At 36.0% G+C, this 21,426-nt stretch overlaps 1 protein-coding gene across 3 annotated transcripts in view; it reads left to right on the top strand.

Moving 5' to 3' along the window:
- BABAM2 (BRISC and BRCA1 A complex member 2) overlaps nucleotides 1–21,426 on the top strand; it is a 170,254-nt gene that overhangs the window by 4,941 nt on the left and 143,887 nt on the right. For all 3 annotated transcript variants that reach the window (XM_056357722.1, XM_056357721.1, XM_056357720.1), the window contains exon 3: nucleotides 16,938–17,014. In XM_056357722.1, coding sequence (XP_056213697.1) covers nucleotides 16,938–17,014 — 77 coding nt within the window. The remainder of the gene's footprint in view (nucleotides 1–16,937; nucleotides 17,015–21,426) is intronic.

The raw sequence follows: 21,426 nt of genomic DNA, 5'->3' as shown, positions 1-21,426 counted from the left end.
TTATGGTGTCATGGACAGTTTGGAAGATACTTTTCTGGTAGCTACAATGCCTTTTCAGGAAGGAGGTATGAATTTTAGACTTAGTTTGAAGGGAACCATTCCCTCCCTGTAAGGTGCTGTGACAGAGTACAGATTTAGTTGGAGATCTAAGGAGCTATAACTTTGTTAATAGTGTTGTCTGGCTTGGCATTCAGGCTTGCAAATGATGTGAGACAGGCTGAGCAGTTATGCATCTGCTGCTGTCATTTCACGCTAGTCCTTGCTTTCTTTTGAACTAGTCTTCTAAGAAGGCTGAGATGGAAGATATCTTACATTTCTCCTATTGAATCTAAGAGAAAGGAATACAGAAAAAGGTAGAGAGGAAACACAGCTGTAGTGTGGTGGTGAAGGTGTCAGCTTGTTGGGAGGTAGATAAGGGTTTTGCTCTCTGTCCACTGAATGCTTATGCTGCCTGTCTTTAAAATAATAAATTAAAATAATGTAAAGCAGTGTTTTCTAGCTGACTCTTTTCAGAAGTATTTTTAATAAGTGTCTAAAGTTTTTGTCCAGTGATCTTACAGAGAAGATCTTGAATTTACTTCGATGAATCCTGAATGTTTTACAAGAGTTCATTTTTTTTAATAACTAAAAACTGTCCCTGACTGTGCCTGTAACCCAATACCAGTGATTCAAATAGTGCGTGGAGTTTGCAACACAAGTACAGCACCTGACAGAGGTTGTCCCATATCTTGTTTAAAGGCATAGGCTCAGCTATACGCAAGGGCTAGCAGCAATATTTTTATTTTTTTTTCCTCTTTCTGGACCACAGAAATGAACCTCATTCTTTATGTTGGCTTTTTTGTGGCTTGAGGTTATTAGGAGCTAGAGTTGGGATAATCAAGATTCTGCATTTAGCTGAGAATTATTTTTTAAGGTTTTTTTTTTTTTTTACAGATATGTTTCTTAAAAGCATTATTCTAAACAGGCTTTATTAGCAATTGCTTGAACTTTCTTTAAAATGTGAATTTCATGCATGTGGGTTTTTAGGAAAGATTCTTGTTGTTTGTTACAAATAAATCATTGTTAGTTTATTTATAATGGAAAACTTTGAATTTACTCATCAGTGTGGAAATACAAAGTTCCTTGGGATGTAGTGCTTTATGACATTGCTGAACAGGTAGTTTAAAATTACTTAACATAGGATGGATGCATCACAGAATTATAGAGAAGTCTCTTCCATAACTCAAGATCTAATTCAGTGGTCTTTAACCTTTCCCGTAGGAGCCTTTGGGACTCCACTGAATGTTTTTGAGAGGCCCGTATCAGTTGATAAATAACAAAATCCCCAACCCACTGTATTGTCAGTAGATTTAAAGTTGTTGTTGGATACTGCCTCTAAAAGAAAACTTTGTAGGGCTCTGACAGTTCAGAAATGGATTGAAAACCATTGGTCTGCTCTCCTTCCTTATACTCAAATCATGAGATTATTTAAACCCCTGTACACATTTACTTTCATTAAGTTTTTTTTAAAGAGAGAAATAACAATGCAAAGGAAATAGCAGACAGAGGCAAATATGGGTGTTATCTGCATGAAGAAATGGAAGTATAAGAACATAGAGGTTGGACATAAACAGGAAAATTAGGAGAACGGTTTCTAGAGGAATGGAGAATGAAGTTAAGAACGCTAATTACAAATCTCCCTTCAGTTTAAACGGGGCAGAATCAGGCTTTAAACTTAAAATGTGGAACAGGAAGGTGAGGAAGGTGTACTAGATTGAACATTTGAACTTAAATAAAAAGCAGTTCTTTATCTCAAATGAATATGACCGTTTATAAGTACTGTTAGTCCAGAAACTTTGTTTTTGAATAGTGATTGTACATTTACATGAAAGGGGCTGTAAATACATCTCTTCTATTGTTTAGCTTGACTATTACAGAACATGCAAATATTTTATGCTTTAACTGGTGTGTTGTGCAGAAGACTTTTAAGAATAAAATAAATACAATTTTACTATAACCTCTAAGCTGTTAAAATACTTAAGGTAATCATCTCAGTAGCTATAAACTTTGAAAACAAGCATCTGGAAGCCTGGGGATCAAGGGGAGGAGCTGCATGGCTGCTCCCCTGTCATGTACCATGCTGTTAGTTTGATAGAAATTTAGGCGTTACTGTAGTTACTCTGCTGATGAACCAGGGCTTTACAATGTATAGCAAAAAATGTACAACTGAAGATCCATCCATTCTCATTTCTTAGGTTTTAGAAACTGAAGCTGTGGTTAACAGGGATTAAGAGTAACATACTGAATACAGTAATATCACCGAGGCCTTGTCCATTCAGAGTCTTAGTTTTGACATTTTCAACTCAAAAGGGGAAAGATTTTCCCTTCTATTTCACCAGTGCAAGATCAAGTTCCAGGTTTATAGCCTGTCATGTCAGTCAATTCTTACTTCAAAATGGCATGCATATTAAGCCTTTAATTATTTGAAAAGTCAATCCGTATGTCAGATGGTTTTAGCAAGTTGCTTATTTTGCGCTTATTCTAACTTATTGCTGATTGACTACTTAGTTTTATTGTGTTTTCTGAACTCTATGAAAGAGCTGATGTTAGATTACAAGTATGAAGTATGATGATACGTTAATTTGCTCTGCTTGCTAGTGTGGGAGGGAAATACGTCATAGTAAGGAAATCCTATTGTTTTGCAGTCTTTGAGTATGTAAATGTTTCTTAATAATATGTTACAGTTCCATAATGTCTGTGTGTTTTACAAACTTATTAGACAGTACCGGTCTCATCAGACACATACATACATTTACATCTATGAGTAGGACCTTCAGGATCAAGTCCTATTTATAGGAGTTATATGGCCACTGCTGATGCAGAGTAAGGAAATATGAGTGCCCCCTAAACTGAGCTGAGCTATGTGGCATGATAGCAAAGAAGGAATCCCTTCAATAGAAATAATCAGAAGTTAAGTGGCCAGTCTGCAGAACTATTATCTTCTTTCTTGTAAAAAGGGCTCCACAGTGAACAAAAATAGAACCTGAGTGTTAGGTCTCATGTGAAATATAGCACCTTTAGCAGTGTTGATTCTGGTGATAAGAAAACGCTGGCAGACATCTATGTTGCACTAATAAGAGACTTTATTTGAGATGACAGAGTGGATCAAAGCATTTTAACTCTTGCATAGGATATTGCCTTGTTTTAGACAGAAAGAAAATACTCCTGCCAATTGAGTCATTGCCATATATTGTATCATTCAGTTAATCTCCAGTGGTGTCTCTTTGAAATAATGACCTATCTTAATTAGATAGTAAAATCTACTCATAACCAACTGAATTGTGGCTAAGGCATTTTTCTTAGCATTCATACATATAATCATGGGAAAGATTTTGACTCGGGAAAAGTGATTATTAGGTAGATTTAGAAATAGAGGATGTTTTCCTATGTGAAGGGTGTTTAAATACTGTATAATGTAGAATCCAGTTCTTTAAGAGTCTGCTGCTATTCCTATGGTGTGTTACAATAGTGAAAAACATACTTGTAGTGGTCATTGCCTTTGAGAACTTCTTATTCCTTACAGCTGTTCATCAGGGTCCATGCCTGAGCCTCAAATTATGCTGCAAGCCTATTCTTACTTAACAAACTTTATTTTTCTTTTTTAAATTACTTTGATGTGTTGCACCATCCAGAATTTCAAAATGAATACAGTGATTTAAAGCTGCATATATTAAGATTTCTTTTTTTTAGATATCCACTCATAACAAAATTTTAGATTTCATACTTGTTTGGTTATAGTTATTCCATATTTATGAGGAGATTAATTGTGGAATTTTTCTATAACTTGTTTGTAATAAACCATGTTGGTATTTTGTTCTTTGCACCTGTCTGATTCTGTATTGATTTCTGTCTCTTTGCTTGTTACTGAGCTGTGTTTACAATTAGTTGTGTTCCTGAAAGAAACCTATCTGAAGAGTGGTCAGAAGAATGTGGTACTATCTGGAGTAGATTGTAATATACAAATTTACAATCAAGCTGTAATAAGTTATTTATAACTTTATTGCCCTGCTTCCTAGTGAGCAGAGATGATTTACTTTTTTGCGTTATCAAGTAGACTGCAATATGCTTTGGTATTTCCCTTTCTTTTGGGCATTTCCCCTTTTAAAGTAAGTATGGATTCTGTGTGCATATTTCATGTAATAAAATTTAACTATGAAATACTATTACAAGACTGTAGTGGTTATTTAAGGCTTTTGCTTGATCTTTTGCTTTTGATTACTTCAAATTGAAACATTCTACTTAAGTTACTTGAGGAAAGTTCACATTCCGTCATTCCCATTTATATCTGTAGGTAGGGGATTTAACCTGCAAGTTGTTTATGTATGATGATTAACAAGTCTGACTCCTGAACGCAATTACTATGAACAGCTGATTTAAAAAATAATTTATGTTCTAAGTAAAATCTATACTTGAAAGGATGTGGCAGTTTTTAGGAGAGGTATGGTCTTATAAGTCCATTACTTCTGTATTGGGTAAGCCATAAACTATTACTTATGCACGGAGTAGGTAGTTTCATTCCAGCTTCGGATGATAAATGTATTTCTTCACTACAAAGAATCTTGTCACTAGTAGGTTGTTGTTGTCACTCAAGCAAAATTTAACAGGCTGAAGCCTGATGCAGTGCAAGAGAGTTGTCACTATGTAGCAGCACTTGGAACTTCAAACAAGTTTTCCTGTGCTGGTCTAAAAAGACAACTGTCTCCACCATCATGCTCTCCTGCGTTTGTTTCTGAATGTTGAAAAAACAAAGGCTAAATGTCTGTCTGATAAAGATCTAAGTGTAATGTATACATTTGTTAATAGTTTTGTAAATATTCTCCACAGTTTGGTAATTATTTTTTTTTACACTATTTTTAAACAAGGTCCTTGAAGTTGTTCAGGAGGAAAGAGTGTTTGTCAATTTCAAGTGCTATGAGTAAAGAAAGGCTTTTAAAAAGTAAAATAGTATTAGGTATATTTTATATATATATTAGATATATAGATATAGTATTAGATAATTACAGTAACTTGGGCTGTAGTTTGAAAGACTACCTATGTTTTCCTAAGAGTTGTTCATTTTAAATACTGCACAGTATGTCTTTGTTGGTATTTTTAGACTGGGATGGTGAGTGACTTCCTTTTTTCTGACCTTGAAAAAAGCTGAGTGTAATGTCTATGGGTTTTATGCTTTATTAAAAATGAAAAGAAACTATTTGATGCAGATGTCAACTGTATCTTTTCTGATTTGTTTAGACAGAGCTTCGCATGATGTAGTACTAATATATGTGCCAAATGCAGTTGGAAAGATGTACCTTAGGAAGGGATTTAAATGTATGTTTTGGCTATCTGTACCGTGGTAACTCACTGAACACTTCTTGAAAGCCAGAGCCTACGTTGATGTATTTTAGGTCCTTGTGCAGGATGTTCTGCCATTGTAACAGATGTCTGTCTTATTTGCATTGTGCATCGCTGCAGGAGAAAAAAAATCTAAGACTCTATTTTTTTTGTTGTAAAGATAATTAAAAATCTAATAATTGCGTACCTGGTCCGATTTCTCCTCCTTTTCCAAACCCTTGCATCAGACAGATGCAGCGTTTGTTTAATGTAAGCTGGATGGATTTCTAGCATACCATGCATTTTGGATACGTATTACATTTCACCAGAAGCTGAGAATAACTGGCTTTTAATTTTTTGTTCTTCTGCTGAGTATAGAAGAACATATTCCCAGATAGCTGGCTGGTAAATTTTCTGCCTTATGTATGCAATTATACTTTATGTATGCCTCTCTCGTATGCATATACACATACATGGCATAACATTAAATAGCTAATGTATACTTGTAATGAAGCTGAAACAAATTATTATGATTTTTGCTTTAGCCTGTTTGTTGCAGGCATTGTGTGATCAGTTTAAGGGCTTGAAAAAGCATAGGAAATGATTAGAGGGTCAATCTTGACAGACCAGTGTGCAACAGTGTTGAAGATCTGATTCTGCCATGTTTATATTGCAGCCAACAGAAATCAATGGGAATACTTCTGTAAACTATTTCTGTGAGTCAGTGATCATAAAGGAAGCAAACCTTTAATTTTTGAAAACAGAATCTGTAATCTGTTTTCTAACTACACATTCATTCTCTAACAGTGTGGGAAATCAAAAACAGGCCTCTTCGTATAATGTATTGATTCCTATGTAAGCCTGCATAAAAAATTTCAAAGGGAGGTTTCATTGTCGTAAGACTCTCTTGTTACATAGGTTGGCACCTCTCTATTGCTGCCCTTTTAAATGCACCCTTATAAATGCTTTGGGATCTCTTGAGCCATCAGTCATGGTGCTCTTCTGACTAATGGAGAAATTAATTTTTCTGACTGTGGGTAGCCTCTGTCCAGCACTGAATTTGCAGTATGGGTTTAATATCTCAAATCCGACTGGAAACAGAATAACCACACCAATGCAATGCTATACCTGAGAGTTTTAATCTGTTTCTTGAGATGCTTAGCTTAGGTATTGTTTTGGCACTACACAGCACAATGTAGACATACCATGAAGCAACCGTTATCTACCCGGAAGTGAGCATCTGAAAAGAATGCTTAGAGCTGTATGTATAACTGAACCGTTCCATTTGCTTTTGAAATTGATGTTCTTATTGAAGATACTGAATTCAGTCCTTGAGGTAAAGGTAAACCTCCTAAGTAATCCACAGAAAAGTGAAAGTTTATGAAAGGAAACATATTTATTTAGTCTTTCCTGAGGGAAGAGAATTGCTGTGTCTGAGGCAAACTACTCCACAGTGTAGGCCACGGGTTCTTTTCTTTGTGATCTGTGGTATATGGCTGAAAGAACAAAATTAGACCACTAGGACTGTGTATTTTTATTATTGTAAGATAAAAGAATCCCAATGAATTTGAGTTAAAGGAAATTGCAGAATTCCGTTATGGAGAAGAGGCCAAAAAAGCCAAATATAAAACCCTCTAAAATGATATTTTCCTAAAAAAAACCCCACACCTTGGATTCCTATACATCACTGAAATAATATTTTTAAACCAAAAATATGACAGAGTGCTTGTTGCTCTCTTTTGCATGGTCAGTTCTTTATTCAATAGAAAAACTTGTTTGAATTGTTTTTGTTTGTAGTTAGGGTTACCAGTGACCTTTCAAATTGTTTCCCACTTTACATTTTTTCTTTCTCTTTTCTACATCATCTTCCTCTAGAATGTTGGTTTCAACCGCTTGAGTAAAAGTTGATTTACCATTTGTTGTGCACTTGAGCCATGGATATTTTTTTTTGTTTTTGTTGGGGGTGAATAATGCAATGTTTCGTGTTCTTTGTTAAGAATTATCCTGTAATGATAATTTTTTTTTGAACTAACAGATAGTTGACTATCTGTTCTGCTCTTCAGGCTGCCATAAATCTTAGTCATAAGACTTAACTTAAACTCTGTAAAAGTGGTATGATTTCAGGCCAACTGCAAACCATTTGCAGATGGTGAAGACACTTAAAAGGAATAATTGCCTTGGAGATTTCAAGTGGTATTATATCTTCCATATGACTTTTAATGTTTTAGTTTGAACCTGTTTCACATGGGCAAAATTCAGTTTTATTAGATTGATGCAGGAGGGAGGAGAACTTGAGGGTATAGGTGAGGGGTTGGAAGTAGCAAAAAGACAGGTCAAGGCATTTGCGGTAGGTTGGAGACTCAAAACTTAGAAGAGCTCTGGGTAAACTGGGATCTCTTTTCTCTGGGATCAAAAGGTGACTCTGCTCATAAGTAGTCTTGTCCTTGCAGGAGGTCCTACTTGTCCTGTGAGGCTGCTGAGAGATGAGCCAGGGCTAGCTTCTACTGTGGTGCTGGGAGAAAACAGTAAACTGGATTGTGAGGGCAAGAACAAGCATTTGCAGGGGAGAAGAGTATTTTTTGACTGTCACCAAGAAAAGGGTACATGGAACTGCTTTCTTTAGTTATAGTTAGATGTGACCGTGGGAAGGGTGATGGCTACTTTTCTGATTTATGGTATGGCCAATAAATAGCGTTAGCACAGTTGAGGTGGCTGTGAACAGTGGGAATGTAAGAATGAGAAGTCAGGCAAAGACAAGGAGAGGTGAGAGGTTCTTGAGCCAGAATTCCTGGGGAAAATGTAACATGCTTGTGTTCTGCGGGTGTGGTTCCACAGGGTGATCTGTTGTATTTTTGTATTTGATTGTATATGATTAGGATTTTCCTGTCTTTTTAGTCTATTCCATATCTTTAATGTTGTAATTAATCTAAAATAATGCTAGAAATAGGAGAACTGCTCATATTTTTGCTTGGCTGGCATCTTTTGATAGGCTTTCTGCTGTGCCTCCTGTTCTGTAGTATTTTATATGAATATATACAATTTGAAGTTACCCTTACGCATGTATGTGCAACTGAAAGCTATGGAGTGATGATGAAAATGTGGTGATCCTTGTTTGGTCTAACTTTCATATCCAAAGAATTGAATTCATGGTCATATTAACATAAACTTCCTCTGAGAGTTTATAAGATTAGGAAATCAAATAATTAGAAATCCTTAACCAGAAAGCTCTAAAAATCTGCCATTAGAAAAGAACTTTAAAGGAAACTGTGAAAAGACATGGAATCACTGGACCCCTCCTAATATTGTTTAGTTAGTTAAAGGGGGAAAATATATAAACATGGACTATGCTTTTAGTCTTTATGTTTTTCTCCTGATACCAATTAATTTCATTTTCCAATAAACTAAATGGTTCTATGGTGTGAAATAAATTACTTGGAAAACAAGTTGGGGGGTCTTTGTGGCTACTACAGGCAGTATTGGAGCAATGCTAAATGACTTTAGAGCTTATGTTTATAATAGGTTAGCTTTTGTGACTTTCTGTATGAATATGCTCTTTGTGAACACCAAAAGGTTCTGAAATTCCAGGTGGTAGACTGTAATTTCATACTTGGTGAAGAATGGCTCTTTTAGAGTAATCTAAAAGTAAAGTTGCTCCTTGTTTGATTTTTTTTTTTCTTTAGAAATCGAATTAAAATTAGTGAACAGTAGAGGTAGAATATGAGAGATTATTACTTTCTAACTTGTTACAAAGTAATACATAATCAAATGGCAATTGTGAAAATATGAAACAGGACTTTGATGGAAGGGGAAGGAGAAGAAGTAAATCCAAAGGATGCATCTGCCACTCCCTCATACTCTTCTTGAAAACTTTACTTAGGAGTTCCAAGGATTTGGGGTGCAGCTGGTCTTACATACAATGAAGTAGTGCCTTTTCCTTGCTGAATGTGTGATGGAATGGTAGTTTATGATAATGTGAATTCACTAGTTCATTTATCAAAGCATAGTCTACTGGAGTGTGCATTATGAGTGTTATCCCATTGCAGTTGTCTTGTTTCTGTTATTTTTTTCAGTCACTCCTTCATTAAAATTTACCTTTTCTGTCTGTTTATTCTTCTGGGGAGTATGTGCACCATGTGTAGTTTTTAAAGAGAACTTACAGGCAGTTACCAGAGTATAAAAGATCTTACTTACAAAGGTAATCTGTTCGATTATAAAAGATGTTTTCTAAAGTGTATTTGTAAAGCATGTTTTGTTGAAAACTTTCCTTTTTCAATTAATGATTTTTCTTAATTTGTATCATAACTAGCTCTTTGAGACCCAATAATAATGAGCTCCCACCCCAAACTGTAGGAGTTTTACAAATGGAAACTTTTGAGGTAGTCTGTTCTTCAGAGATTTTCTTTCAAGTACACTTGTAAGTATGTAGGATGTGGTGCTGGTTTGCAGCTCTGTCTTCATGTTCCTTTTTTTGGTGGCCCTTTCCAACCTGTCCTGCTGTGGTGACTGGAAAAGAGCAGTTCTAAAAGCAGCCTTCCTAGGCTAAATGAGCAAAGAGTTTGTGATGCTAAAAAGAAATTCAGTCATGTGGGGCTTGTATGTACTTTCGTTTAATGTAGATGTTCTCTGAAATTATTTCAAAATACATGTATGTATTTTTCCTCTGTTTTCCTTATAGAGGCTGGGCTGAATGTCTGCCTCCAGCAGAAGCAGACATACTTGGTGAGATTGCAGGACACCTGCTACAAGATTGGGGCAGCTTTCCCCACCTGCAACATCTGCTTTGGCAAACTCATTCGTATTAACTAAATCTACATTTTCTGTTAAAATACAGCTGCTATATTTATTTTACTAATGACAGTAGTCATTAGATGCTCTTGTTTCTTGCTCTTGTATCTTGTTTCTAGTGAAAGCAGGTTACTGGTAGCTGATTTAATTTTAAATAATTATTTGAACTTCAGTTTTTACAAGATGGATATCTCTGTCTATGGGTGCAGGGATCGTTTTCCTAGCATATGTGTTCTGCCTAGCATCCCACTCCTTTCCTAAAGTTCCAATTAGTATGATGAACTTCATACAAGAAAACATAAATATGTACCTAAAGGCAAATCAGCACTTACAGTACATGAAGGTGCTGTTGGGAATATGGTTGACATATCTAGAGACACCTTGGAATTTATACTATATAATACCACTTTATGTATTATTTTTGTTATATTACAATATATATTATGTAAATACCGTAAATACTGTTATACAATAACTATAGATTGAAATGTTGCAACTATGGAATATCATCTATACTAAGAGGATTCAAAAACTTCATCATCATCATCCATATTACAAAGACTACTTTTGATATTGTAGTTTAATTTTATACTGAGTTTGAAGAAACCAGCTAGGGTCCAAATGAGTTTTATGAAAACAGCAGGTTTATCTATTGGAAAGTTCTTCGGGATAATCATCAATTGGTTTTCAGATGTTAATATTTTAATTAAAGTATGTGTGTAAGTAGCAATCACTAACTGGATTTTTATTTCCCAAAAGAAGTAGTGTGTATCTTTATCTTTCAAGTCCAAGTCGCTCTCACTTGTGTGTAATACATATGTCTGTATAATGAAGGGGAACTGAAGATCAAAACTGGTTGACTAGACTATCTCTCCCATTTCAAATTTTGCCTGATTGACAGAATTTTGGTTGGATCTGTCGGTTTTCAGCAGCATCTGCTCAGTACAGTACTCTTCTTGTGTATTTGCAGGCCTCTGGGAGCCTGTAAAGCTTTGTGCACTGTTGCAAGGAGCTGCAGTATGATACAGGTTTTCACCATCAGTGTCAGCTCTCTAAAATGTTGTTTTCACCACTTTTCTGTTTCCTAATCCTTGCAAAAGAACTGTTACCCACTGGCCTGTTTTCCACTCTTGTCCTGCTCCGTGCACTTTAATTATTCTTAATGCCTCTGTAGATGACTTACCCATCTGTTGTGAGTTCTGCAATTAATTCTTAATTAAATGGGATTAAATACTGTGTCTCCAAGGAATGCTGAAGCATATTTCTATCTAAAAAATGGGAGGAAAGAAGAGTCTAAAGGCATCGACAAGGGCTGTTCTACTTGCGTTTAAGTTAAGGTGGTTTTCTTAGCAAATGCCACAATATGAGTTTTTGGGTGGAGTTTTGAGTTTTCTACCTCTTATTAGTAACAGGGGATTTACCTGTCTTTGCCTCTGAATTATATTTAATGCTTGCTGACCAAACCTTCAGCCTCTAACCCCCTGACTGAATCGTGTCTCATAATTTTTAAAATAATACTGATGTTTGTAGTGTCTCGTATTATGAAAAGGAACTTGACTCCTTTTTCCCTAACAGTATCTTTATATGACACATATAGGACCAATTAGAAACATATACTAGGTGTAAGAGCTGGGAAGGCTTGGGAATACAACCAGTGATCACAATTTACTTTGTTGTGTTGCCCTTTTTATTTGTGTGTGTGTTGTTTTTTAGCAGTGTTCTCCGTCAGGGTGTCTCTAATGCTGTGCGGAGCTTTCTTGGCTTTTACATTGACAGTGTGGTGCACAAAAACCAGTTGTTATCCAAAAAGTACTAATCCTCAAGAACACTGTGTGTGGCAACCTAGGCATCATGAGATTAAAGAAGCTTTTGCATCTTTGGCTATTAAGGTTAGGCAGTCTTAATATTAAGTTCCTGAAATTATAGAGGCTAAAATTCTTAGTTTAATTTTTGTTTGCTCTTCTACAGTAAAATTCACTGATGATTTGTCTTCAGATAGTATAAGGTGATAAAGCTTCTATATGATCTAAGAAGGAAGAATGACTAAATGCATTCCATACTACTTTTAATAAAGAATTTTGATAGTCATCAAATAAATATGACAGGAATGTTGGGGCATACACCTTTACCACAGATTAGAAAAGAAATAAAAAGGACATTGTATATTTTTCAGTAGAGCTATTGTACTTCTGTTGACATTTCTGAATGTTTGCTATGGATTTAGATGGTTCTAAGCAGTAGATTTTTAGGAGTGGTATAAAAAAATGAGCCTTAGACTGGAATTTTGGGATATAAACACGTGAGGTTGGAGGGAATGTTGGTGGTTTTGAGTTTCATTTTAAAATTCTTTGGATAGAATAACCCTCATCTCTTGACTTTAAGGATTAAGGTGGTAAATGCTTGAGCTCTTGTTTCATTGTGGCCTCTTCAACTGGCACAGAACTTATTTTTGGATAAGATCTTACCAGAGCCCAAATAATTTAAAACTGCTTGTCCTGGGAATACTTTCAAGTGATGGTTGTAGAAGACTAGTTGGTAGGAAAACAGTGTTGAAATCTAGGGCTATCACAGGCCTCCTTATCATCATGGCTTCAGTCCTATAAAATATCAAAGTGGCTTAGAAGGAAGGGGATATTTATTTTTTAGTCTAAACAAAACAGAAGAAGAGTGAATTCAACAGAATAATAATTTCCAAATACATTGGTAAAGAGAAAACCTTGATGTTAAGCTCACTAGAACTGCCTTTCTAGAGGCTTTTAGAATACTCTGGGAAGGAGGATTAATTTTACAGAAAAATACCATCTACTATACCTATACTTAGAAGCTAATGCATTATTCCAAGCAGCAAAACTAAGTGACTTGCCTGTTGTGGGTTTTGTAGGTTTTGGGATTTTTTTTGTTGTTGGGTTTCTTCCTGACTTTTTCTCTTCGATAACATTTCCTGTTTCCTGTTGTGGCTGGTAAAGAATCTGAACACTTATAACTAAGTATCTGTTGCTGACCATGACTTTTTCATTGAATAATAACTGGTTTAGTTTGTGTGGTTTATTTACTGTGAAGGAAACTTTTTTTCCAACAAGTCACACGCAATCCCAACTGTAAGATACATCAAACACTCAACAAAGGAAATGTTCTACCTGTCTCCTACTTGGAATACATATTTCATACGGCTGAAATGTATCTGAAGTTTAATCTGCTGTTTTTGCTCAAGGAACTTAGCTAAAATCTGCTGAGAAAGAGAAGAGTTCATATTCAGCTATGGTTTCTTGCATACTCAATTCCATATGCCAGATTCCAACTGTAGGTCTCAGTGCAGCTCATTTAAATAGGGCAGCATGAATTTAAGTGATACATTCAAGGATATTCCTTTGTCCCAGAAACTCATCAAGTTGATGATTCTTTGATGTTTTAGTAGGGAAACCATTGTGGCACATCTTGTGGTATAGCATTAATCACCTTATGTAGAGTAATTCATACCACTGCTCCGAGTGTCAGAGCATTAATTCTTGCTTCCCTGGCTTTCTTACATAAAATATTGACTATTTAGATGAAGATATGCAAACCAGTGTAATATTTCTCCATGAATAAAGAGGTGCAGATCATTTATCAGGAGCTAGAGTCAGCTTCAGAAATTAACTTTCAACACTGGGTATTACTGTTCTGACAATTCTCTGTGAAGGTAGGACAACAAATAATCTTTAAAAGACCTTGTTACAAGTCGTTACATTTCAGTGTGACTTTTGTGTGGACCATGTTAAGTAAAAGGATCAGCAAATGGAAAATGTTATGTTTCAGAGAAGATAGAGGCCAAGCTTCTGGGTTGGGCCCCTTTGTAATTATGAGAGGTTCTGTATGTTAAGGAAACTCAAGCAGGAGATGATGTCCATAGCCAGGGCATTATCTGTGGCTTTCCATTGAAATAAGGATGTGCATAGACTGCTAAGTATACCAAAGTTTGATTTGCCTTAGGAGTTTGGTCTTTTACTGTTTATACTACGAAGTAACTGCCTCCTTTCAAATGGACATATGAAAGATTTTTGCTCAGTTGCTCAGCCTATTGAAGTTATTGAAAGCTCTTGTGCAGCCTAGCCAGAGTAATTTGGCAAAAAGACCCACAAAAACCTGACTGGGAATACTGTCACTTTCCATCACTTCTAGACCAGTAAGATTAAAAACATCTCTAGTGAAGTATAATAATTTAGGAAAAGTACTTAGTATTGCTTTTAGGGACATTTACCATTAGATCAGCCTTTTATTTTTCATGTTAAAGAGTATTTATGCTTTCCCTAAGTATTTCCAAATTGCCCATTCTACTAAAAGAAAAGATTGTAGAGTATATGCAGGATCAGAAATTTTTGTGTCTGTTGAATAGCTAGCAACAGTGTTATTTTCATGGTATTTGAGAAATGTGCCTGAGACTGTGACCTGTGATACCTTGACAGAAACTTCCACTGAATATTAACTGATGCTGTGGAGATAGTTTGGAACTTGCAAAGGATTTTTTGTGTGTTGCTTTTTTTTCTGTGCTTCATAGAATTGGCCTTATGTAATGTATGCCTTAGAAATTACTTGAAAGTAGATAATCATATCTATAGCTGTTAAGTTCATCGACAGCTATTAAAACACCCTACCATGGGTACTCCTTTTTTGCTGTTCTCACCTACTAAAAAATCGTATTTTCTTGTTTCTCAAAGTGATTTTTATTTTTATTCTCAGTGAGGGTGGTGATGCTTACTGTTCTTGCTAAGCCCTACCTAGATGTAACTAAAAAAGTAGTAATACAGATCATTAAAACATTTTTCAGCTCTGGTTCTGTGATTCAGCATGCTGCATTCCCTTTCATGTTGGCATCATTGGCAGGTTTAATAAACATAATTTAATAACATCCATCATGAGTCTTTCAGTGAAATGCGAAGTAGTATTCTACCAGAAGAAAACCCAGTCCATGCATTCTTCCTGGACAAAGCAAGATGTGAACTAATCTTTTTTGAAACTTGCTTTCTAGTCAGCACTGCACACATCTGATAGTATTTCTATCTAAATTATGTTTCTGTAGATTGTTTTGCATGGTGCGCTCACAAGACATCGCAGAAACCTTTCTGAAGTGAAGATAGGGCATCTGTTGCTTCCCTTTCATTGGCAAGGCCAGTTATCTAATTTCTGTGATGATACTGGAAGAATGTAGTGTATTCCTGTTGAATCTATGTAGGCTGTTAATTGCTACTATGTTAGATTCTAGGTGCATATAAGTGGTTTGCTTATGTTTTCTAGTATTTTTGTGGAAACTTCATTTGAAGTTAATTGATCTGTAGTTCTGTGGCTGCTTCTTTTTGATAAAGCTAGATGTGGGCACAAATTTGATTAAATAGTAAATGTAGCTCACTGAATAAAACCAGTGCATGTGGTTTCCTTAACATGCAAGTGTAATGAGAAAAAAGACCATAGAGCCAGTGTCTGAGAAAAATGGTTTTCTGAAGCTTGTTGAGTATGGTAGTGAGAATTAACATTGCGCCACTTGCCCTGATGCCTCTTCTGTGGTAAGACAGTTACTGTGTTGTTTCTGGTAAGGTAGGATCAGAATTTTTGTACTTTCTGGCCTACCCATCTTTTTGCTTTTTGCTCTGTATGAGTCCCCATAAACATGTCTTTTGTTTCATTATATTGTCAGTGGTTGGTATGTGAGCTTTACCAGTGATCTGATATATGAGCTTAGGCAACTTATTTTACCTTTGTGTACCTCCTTTTCACTGTTTTTGTCTAGAGTTGTCCAGTTTAGCTTTGAGCTTTAAGTGGCTTGCAACAAACTTAGCTCTTGTGCTGGAGCTATAAACAGTTCTCAATTATATAAGGTTGGCAAGAAGACTTCTGGGTTATCAGAATCCCCAGATACTGAAAGCGATGAACTGCTAAGGGCTTCCAGTATTTTTGCTACTGGGACCTGCTATATGCCTACCAGCCCACAGTGGTGAGAACTCCAGGGACCATTCCTGAAACAATTTGTGCTGATGTTTCTTCTTTTGCAGCTGAGATTTGTGGTTCTTTGTTATGCAAAGATTTTGGTACACGACTTGAAAGGTATGAAAAGGTTTGTCATCTGTGGCGTAGACATGAAGGTTGTTCAGTAACATTTGTGTTCATAAAGTGCCTGCTCAACACTGTGAGACCCAACTGCTGTTGTAGTGTTCCACATATACAGGAGATACGGAATAGTCACAGATCATGAATGTACATGCTTAGTTGTCGTAGTGTCAAATACCTGATTCTGAAACCTGCTCACCTGAAAGCTTACTGTGAGACTTTTACACAAGGGAGAAATTAAAGATTAAAATAGGTAAAAATGATTGAATGTTGGTGTATTAAAACTAAGATTCATCCCAGATATCTGGATGGCAGGGATAGGGAGCATATAACCATGTTACTGTGGCATAGATAGAGAGTTGTGACCTGCAAAATTGTATACAAGTAGAGAATTTAATGGCTTTGACTGACTATATGGTATTATTCTAATAACGCTCTCAAACCAGGACATCTTGGCGTATGTATTTTATTGTGTTAAAAAGAGAAAGAAGATAATTGGCAGAGATTGTAATGTTTTTTATGCTGTTAGAACTGCTGATCAAAAGAGAATGGGCCTCCTGCATCTTTCCCACCTTTTCTTCTTTACCAGAATTGTAAGGATGAGTGTTTCTAATATTCACAACATATTTACTATGTCAGTTATTTGTACCCTGTAGAATAATGTTAGTGTTTGCTACCATCTGTAACTGCTTAGGACATTCTTCTCTTGTCTTCATTTTTAGCTGTACATCCTTGACCCCTGGACCTAGCTGTGATCGGTTTAAACTACATATCCCTTATGCTGGAGAAACACTCAAATGTAAGTTAAAACTATTGCTGTTGCATCTTGGCCTTTCTTTCTGTTCTGTATTGCGTTACATTTTCCAATGTATCTAATTTTATGAGTTTTGAGATACCTGTGTGTGTTTTTTCTTAAAGCTTCAGCTCTAAGAACATGCAACTGTAATAATATCTAATTTTTTAAGATAAGATTGCGGCCTTCCTTGATATTACCAATTTGAAAACATGAGTCCTGAAAGCCGAGTCACCTCCCCCCCAGTATTTATAATAAAGTGTTATGAAAAAACAATCTTATGACCATTTTTAGACTCACTTATGATTTGTATATGCTTTTTGTTGTTTCTTTCTTTCTCTTTTAGGAAGAATTCTTTATTAAGCTCCCATAAAAGAAGTCAGTCTGTTATTTTGTTAGGCATCTCTAAACAACTAAACATTAACTGGTGTAATTGACAGATTAAAGAAACATGACTGGTTTTTTCTGATTTAGTGGTTAAATCCTCCTTACCCTTGGAGGATCTGTAGATAGCTGTCTCATTTGCCCACTTTTCAATTAGTCTGTGTTTTGTTGCAAAGGATTAGAATAAAATTTGCTTTTGTATGTTTTTAGAAGGTAAAAAAACAGTTTTCTAAGCACCTGAGTTGCTGAAAAATGGTAAAGTCATGTTGGTTTTTATTTCTTAACAAATATGAAATATGAGAGAGGATGAAGAATTTCAGGTGAACTAAATTTCAAAGCCTGGCAATTTTAGATTTAGGGCAGCACTGGTGAGACCACATCTGGAGTGCTGTGTCCAGTTCTAATCTACTAAGTACCAGAAAGGCATGGAGATACTGAAATGTGTCCAGAAAAAGACCACAAGGATGCTTGAGGGACTGGAGCATCTGTTGTACAAGGAGAGGCCAAGAGAGCTGGGGCTTCTCAAGAAGAGAAGGCTCAGGGCAAATCTTATCAATGTGTATAAATACCTGATGGGGGAGTGAAGATACAAGAGCCAGGCTTTTCTTAGCAATACTCACTGAAGGAAATAGTCGCGAACTGCAATACAGAAGATTCCATTTGAATGTAATTAAAAAGCCTCTTTTGCAAGGATGGTCAAAGAGTGGAACAGGTTGCGCTCAGAGCTTGTATATCTCCGTCATTACAGACGTCCAAAACCCAACTGGACATGACCCTTAGCAATGTGCTCTTGCTGACCCTGCTCTGAGCTGAGGGACTGCACTAGGCAGTCTCCAGAGGCGCTGTCCAGCCTCAGGTGTCCTGTGAGTCTGTGAAAATAAGCTGAGTGGAGGAGCAAGTACTTCATGTCAACAGAAATGGTGAATATTTAAAACACCGCTTTGATGCAGTCTAAATGGATACTATCGTACAAGTGATACAGCTCTCTGTGATGTTTTGAATATTAAGAATGTTGTTCTGTTCCTTCTGTAGTAGTTTTTCTTGTCATGTAGTGCACTGGAAGCCCTTCTCCTTTATGAACAGAAATCACCACATTTAAACTTCTTATCACTGGAAGTACATTAAAGCTTCCATTTGGCCCTTATAAGAAAAGTTGTATTTTCATGAAATTGTTCTGGAAGTTTGCTCATGTGCCTGAGAGAGGAGCTAGGCTCATGTATCAGTCTATGATGACTATTTTATCTATTCTAGAAGTGTGAAATCATGGCTCAAGAAGCTTTCTAATTGTTCTTTTCCAAAGACAAAAAATGGAGTAAGTCCTAGCTAGCAATTATTTTAAGAAAAAAAAGGGAAAAGGATGTGGCTCTGCATTTATTCAGAATTTTTAGTAAGTAATGGCCAACTGCTCTACCAGGTAGAATGTTTGTTCTTATTTAAATTTTTATCTTTTAAAAAATGTGATACTATATAGCAAACTCAACATGTTGAGTCTTGATATGTCGTGCAATGTGTAGTAGATTCTGCTTGAGGCTTGTTAGCTGACTGTGATCAAGATGCAGTGAAAAGAAGCTTAATTGGATGACGTTGCTTTAGAGATAGTATCAGATTTTCTGTGGGACTGTAGTAACTCTCTACAGGGCCCTATTAGCACGTCCTGAGAGCTTTAAGTCTTTACTTGTTTTTAAGTGGAGGCAGAAATTGTTCCTGATTCATAAAGGAAAATAAATAGATTAAAATGCCCATGTGCAAGGATATAGGCGTACAGACTATACTAACATTCTAAATGTCCTGTTAAAGTAGCTAGAATGTTAAAGTACCTAGAAATATGATTATGGACTGTGCATTATATTTCAATATTGAGAAACCAAGTTTCCTACCCCCCCCCCAGTTCTTATATTTTGAATATCACAAAAGTGGTTAAACAAAACAATTATAATGTTATTCACAAAACTCAAAACACATCTTAACCGTGCTGTATATTTTAACATGACCAAGTGAAGGTGGTGTAAACAAGTGTATCTTTTCCACAGGTACCTAATAATAGCAGTGAGTTCAAGTAATAGTCCTCCACATTTCAGCGTTACATATTTGAAAATGCTGTGAATTATTCAGTCTCACAGCATGTGGAATATTGATGTAAGCAGATTCAATAAAGCTTTAATAATTTTGGTTTTAGAACTGTAATGATGGCAGGGGAAGACAGCCATGGTGTGCAACCAGAGATTTGTAGATACTTTGTTGTAGGCTGTTGCTAGATATGTTATCTTTCAAGGGCAGAATATTTCTGCAAAGGAAAGTTGCGAAATCTGCCAGAATACAAAGATTGGCTGAAAATGTTCAGGATCTCTAGAGTATGGTCTTCATTATGTGGTACCAAATACAGGCTGAAGTGTGTAGTTCCTTTGCGGTTTATGTTACATCCTCTTTGCAACAGATCAGATCTTTGCATATCATCAATCATAACCGCTGCCACTGCACAAATGCCCTAGTATGAATCCTCATGTGTTGAAAACTGTTGGTATGCTGCTTTAGGGAAGTATAAATGCATAGTCACAGTCTGTTTTCCAAAAGACCAGAAAGTTCACAGTTGCTTGAAAAAGGAAAGGAGAAGGTGTACTTGCAGGCAAAACAGTGACTGACTACCTGTAGTGTGAAATAATTGTTTTGTTAGCTTTGGTAAGATCAAACATCTTTGGAGTTAAGAATGGCTTGTTGGTTATTTAATATATTTTCTTGAGATCCAGTTAGCTATTTCATTGTTTTTTTCAGACGTCATGCTCACCTTACTCAGAGCTGCTGGAACATTAACTAAACAGCTGTTACTCAGTTTCAGCCAGGAGCCTTGGAGACTTTGGAGATACCCACAGTTTTGTACCGGAGAAAATGTTGTGTCAGTGTTAAAGATAAATTAGTTTTTCATACCTGTTGTCTTCCATCACACTCCAGAAGTTTTCCAGTGATGCTTTCAGAGAGACTTTTACTTTATTTTCTTCTGTTAGGGAGACAATAAATTTTGAGTGTTTATGGCCAGAATGGTTAGAAAACTTGAGCCTACTCTTGCTAGACTGTCAATTAAAATCTGAGACAACCATATTTTATTAGTTCATCCAGCACTTGACATTGTGGTGTTAAACTTAGTGCTTTTCTTCATATCTGAATTTTTCAAAGCTCCTAATAGGAGTTTTAACTCCAGGAAGACTGTCTGTAATATCCTGTTAGAGGTTGAATCTGTGTTCCAGGGACAAAGCTGATTTTAAGTGGTATGCAGAACTTTCCTTTATTTCTAACTGGACAACTGTATCTGCTGTGTAAAGTTCAGTATTCTTTCTGGAGAAGTAATTGTGCATTTTGAGATTAAATGTTTTGTAACTCTTGGAGAGAGCAACTCCTTGCTGAAACATCAAGGCAGATGTCACAGGAGAAATTGTCAGCATAAGCAGAGTTATAAGCTGTAATAGTCTTTATTGAATAATATTAATATTTAAAATACACCGTTAAGAATCAGTTCCGTGGTCATTGAAATTTTATTCCAGCAAACCTTGGAATCTCTTTGTTTTGGTTTTCTTTTTTCACTCAAGCTTTCACTGCTGCTTGCTACTAAGCCTGACTTTTTATTTTATTTTAGATTTATTTTTTTTATTTTATTATGCCTGTGCTCTTCACATTTTCTTTTTCAGGCACTGATGCCTGCCTCCCTCTCTGTCCTTGAGTGCTGTCATCTGGAATTTCACGGTGACTAAACAATGTGTTGCCCTTGCAATGCTACTGTTCTCTGTGGCCTCTTGAACTCTAGTATTTTCATCTTCTGTCTGATTTTCACTGGTTTTATGTGAATTATTACAGCTCTGGATTCTACTGCCACCACTTTGGTTTCCTTGATCCCAAAGTACATTTCTTTTGTCTTGTTTGAAGCTTAGTTTTTCTCTTCTTCCTTCTGATTCTGTTTCTTAGTTTCTTACTGATTTTAGTTATAGTACTTAAAGGAGGAAATCACAGTTTTGCTGCCTAAGTAGTCTTAATAATATTGTCCGTAA

Source organism: Falco biarmicus, chromosome 12 (assembly GCF_023638135.1).
Source record: "Falco biarmicus isolate bFalBia1 chromosome 12, bFalBia1.pri, whole genome shotgun sequence".
NCBI classification, from domain to species: Eukaryota; Metazoa; Chordata; class Aves; order Falconiformes; family Falconidae; genus Falco; species Falco biarmicus.
The sequence above is the reverse complement of the archived record's forward strand: the minus strand, read 5'-3'. Positions and strand labels throughout refer to the sequence as shown.